Consider the following 503-nt stretch of genomic DNA (forward strand, 5'->3'; position numbering starts at 1 on the left):
CACCTTTCTCCTCAGCCCTCACCCTCCTGCCACTTTTTCATAGCCGAATGGCATGCTTTCTCAAGGGGGAGAGACCACTCAGTCTGAGATTCGTCGATTTCTGAGACTTTTCCTATTTTCTTTCTTTTTTTTTTTTTAACTTTCTTGCGTCGTCCCGACCCAGATGACCCCTTGCCCTGCCCACTTCCGAGAAAGACTCAATAAGACGCGCGATCCCCACGTATTTCGACGTCCCAGCTCCACCCCTCCACTTCACAGATGCAGAAACTGAGGCCCAGGGCTCCGCGGACAGTGTTCCCCCCGCCACCTGCGGACTCACAGCGGATTCCAGCGTTCCGGCAGGCGGCGGTGCAGCGAGATGCGGTCGCTAAGGTAGGTGTTGATCTGGTGCAGCCGCACGCTCTCCTCTTGCAGCCGCAGCTCCTCGCCCTGCAGCTGCAGCCGCACCGCCTCGCCCCGCGCGCCCAGAGCGTCGCTGGGCACCGGCGGCCGCGGTAGGACCG

General features: G+C 60.4%; 1 protein-coding gene across 1 annotated transcript in view; it reads right to left on the minus strand.

Annotated features, from left to right (window-relative positions):
* The window catches only part of GALNT12 (polypeptide N-acetylgalactosaminyltransferase 12), a gene marked incomplete at its 5' end in the record, with an annotated part of 37634 nt that extends 37136 nt beyond the window's left edge, over window positions 1-498 (minus strand). The window contains one exon of the mRNA XM_077756057.1: window positions 320-498. Coding sequence (XP_077612183.1) covers window positions 320-498 — 179 coding nt within the window. The remainder of the gene's footprint in view (window positions 1-319) is intronic.
* Window positions 499-503: the final 5 nt, after the last annotated feature.

Source organism: Crocuta crocuta, unplaced genomic scaffold (assembly GCF_008692635.1).
Source record: "Crocuta crocuta isolate KB4526 unplaced genomic scaffold, BGI_CrCroc_1.0 scaffold431, whole genome shotgun sequence".
In the NCBI taxonomy this organism is placed as follows: Eukaryota; Metazoa; Chordata; class Mammalia; order Carnivora; family Hyaenidae; genus Crocuta; species Crocuta crocuta.